The 1,543-nt window shown below is 63.8% G+C and overlaps 1 protein-coding gene across 1 annotated transcript in view; it reads left to right on the top strand.

Annotated features, from left to right (window-relative positions):
* The window catches only part of STUB1 (STIP1 homology and U-box containing protein 1, E3 ubiquitin protein ligase), a gene marked incomplete at both ends in the record, with an annotated part of 1,718 nt that extends 539 nt beyond the window's left edge, over positions 1-1,179 (top strand). Inside the window, 3 exons of the mRNA XM_009576676.1 lie at positions 150-240; positions 813-869; positions 1,063-1,179. Of these exons, the coding sequence (XP_009574971.1) occupies positions 150-240; positions 813-869; positions 1,063-1,179 (265 nt within the window). The remainder of the gene's footprint in view (positions 1-149; positions 241-812; positions 870-1,062) is intronic.
* Positions 1,180-1,543: the final 364 nt, after the last annotated feature.

Below are 1,543 nucleotides of genomic sequence, written 5' to 3'. Positions count from 1 at the left end.
TTTTTTAGTGCCGTGAAGCTGTCACAGCTCCGCATGGTGCCTCTGCCTTCCTGGAGGTGCAGGCAGAGCCCTGCAGCTAGGGCAGCAGCAGCAGGGAAGGGAGCGATAGCGTCCCTCCATTGCTTCTGATCTCCCCCGCTCTGTCCTAGGGAGCTGGCCGAGTGCCGAAAGACGCAGCAGGAAGAAAACGCGGACGAGAGCCGGAGCCGAGTTCAGCTGGCCAGCATCGAGGCCAAACACGTGAGCCAGGGGGCCGGGGCTGCTCATGGAAACAAGCCGGGGCTTCCTCGCCCCATCCTCATCCCCATGCTCTGCTGCAGCTGAGGAAGCCGCAGGGCTGCGGCTGTGCAGGTGAAAGCCAGGAGACCCCGGGGCAGAGCATGGCTTCTCAGCCTTCATTCTGTGGCTCGAGCTGCTGTTGCAGGGCTTTTGTGATGGCTGTCCCTGCTCCGTCACCTCTTGTCCCAGCCTGGGGCAGCCCGGCAGCGGTGATGCCCGTTTGCGCTCCCCCGTCTGCCGTACGTGTTGTTCTCCGAGGGCTGTGCAATGCGAGCAGCTCTCAGCTGTGTGTGGGTCTGGGTGCTGGCCTGGCGCAGGGGACTAATCCCGGGATAAAAATAGCCCCACAAAGGCAGGTTATTTTTAAGCTGGATCACTCCTGCCATGCGGTTAAGCCGCTGCAAAGGCAGAGGGGCCACCGAGGACCTGCCTGCCACAGCACCCATGGGGTGGGAGGCTCCAGGGCTCTCTCCCTGGGGACCCGTAGCCCCCATACACCAGGGTCCCCTCGTCCTCAAGGCCTTCTCTTTCAGGACAAATACCTGGCGGACATGGACGAGCTCTTCTCTCAAGTGGATGAGAAGAGCAAGGTGAGTGTGCCCTGGCGTGCGCTCCCATCTCTCCCCATCCAGAGCTGCTCGCCATAAACCTGCTTTAGTCCGTGCTACCAACTCCTCCGTCTTCCCGCTTCCCCCACTGAGCCGGTGCCACCTCCCAGCCCTCTTTTTTTGATGCTGGGCTCGCCCGGCCCCTCCTGACCCAGCTCTGCTTCTCTCGAGCCAGAAGCGGGACATCCCTGACTACCTGTGCGGGAAGATCAGTTTTGAGCTGATGAGAGAGCCCTGCATCACGCCCAGCGGGATCACCTACGACAGGAAGGACATCGAGGAACATCTCCAGGTACCACCAGGCCGGGGGGCAGCGGGGGCTTCCCAGGACCTTGCCCGCAGCTCTCCTCTGCCCGTCTCCTGCCTGGACATGAAGGCAGCTGTCTGCCCAAGCGAAGGCTCAAAAGCCTCCTTGGGTTTGGTCCCAGGTACCTGCCTGGGCGGCTCCCTGCGGAGGTGCCGGGGGCGGTGGGCGCTGCTGGGCCCTGCCTGAAGCGGAGGCGGCTGTTGGCAGGGGTCCTGTGCCTTCACCTGCTCTCTTTGGGCTGGGAGGCACCTTCAGAGCGGGGCTCTCCCTCCTCTCCGCTCTTTCCTCCCCCTGGCAGACACGCGGATGCCGGCATGGCACTGGCCTCGCGGCTGCCTGCGCCCCGGGG

The sequence above is a fragment of the Fulmarus glacialis genome, unplaced genomic scaffold (assembly GCF_000690835.1).
Source record: "Fulmarus glacialis isolate BGI_N327 unplaced genomic scaffold, ASM69083v1 scaffold18384, whole genome shotgun sequence".
Taxonomy (NCBI): Eukaryota; Metazoa; Chordata; class Aves; order Procellariiformes; family Procellariidae; genus Fulmarus; species Fulmarus glacialis.
Note: the sequence above shows the minus strand (reverse complement) of the source record. Positions and strands in the feature narration are given on the sequence as shown.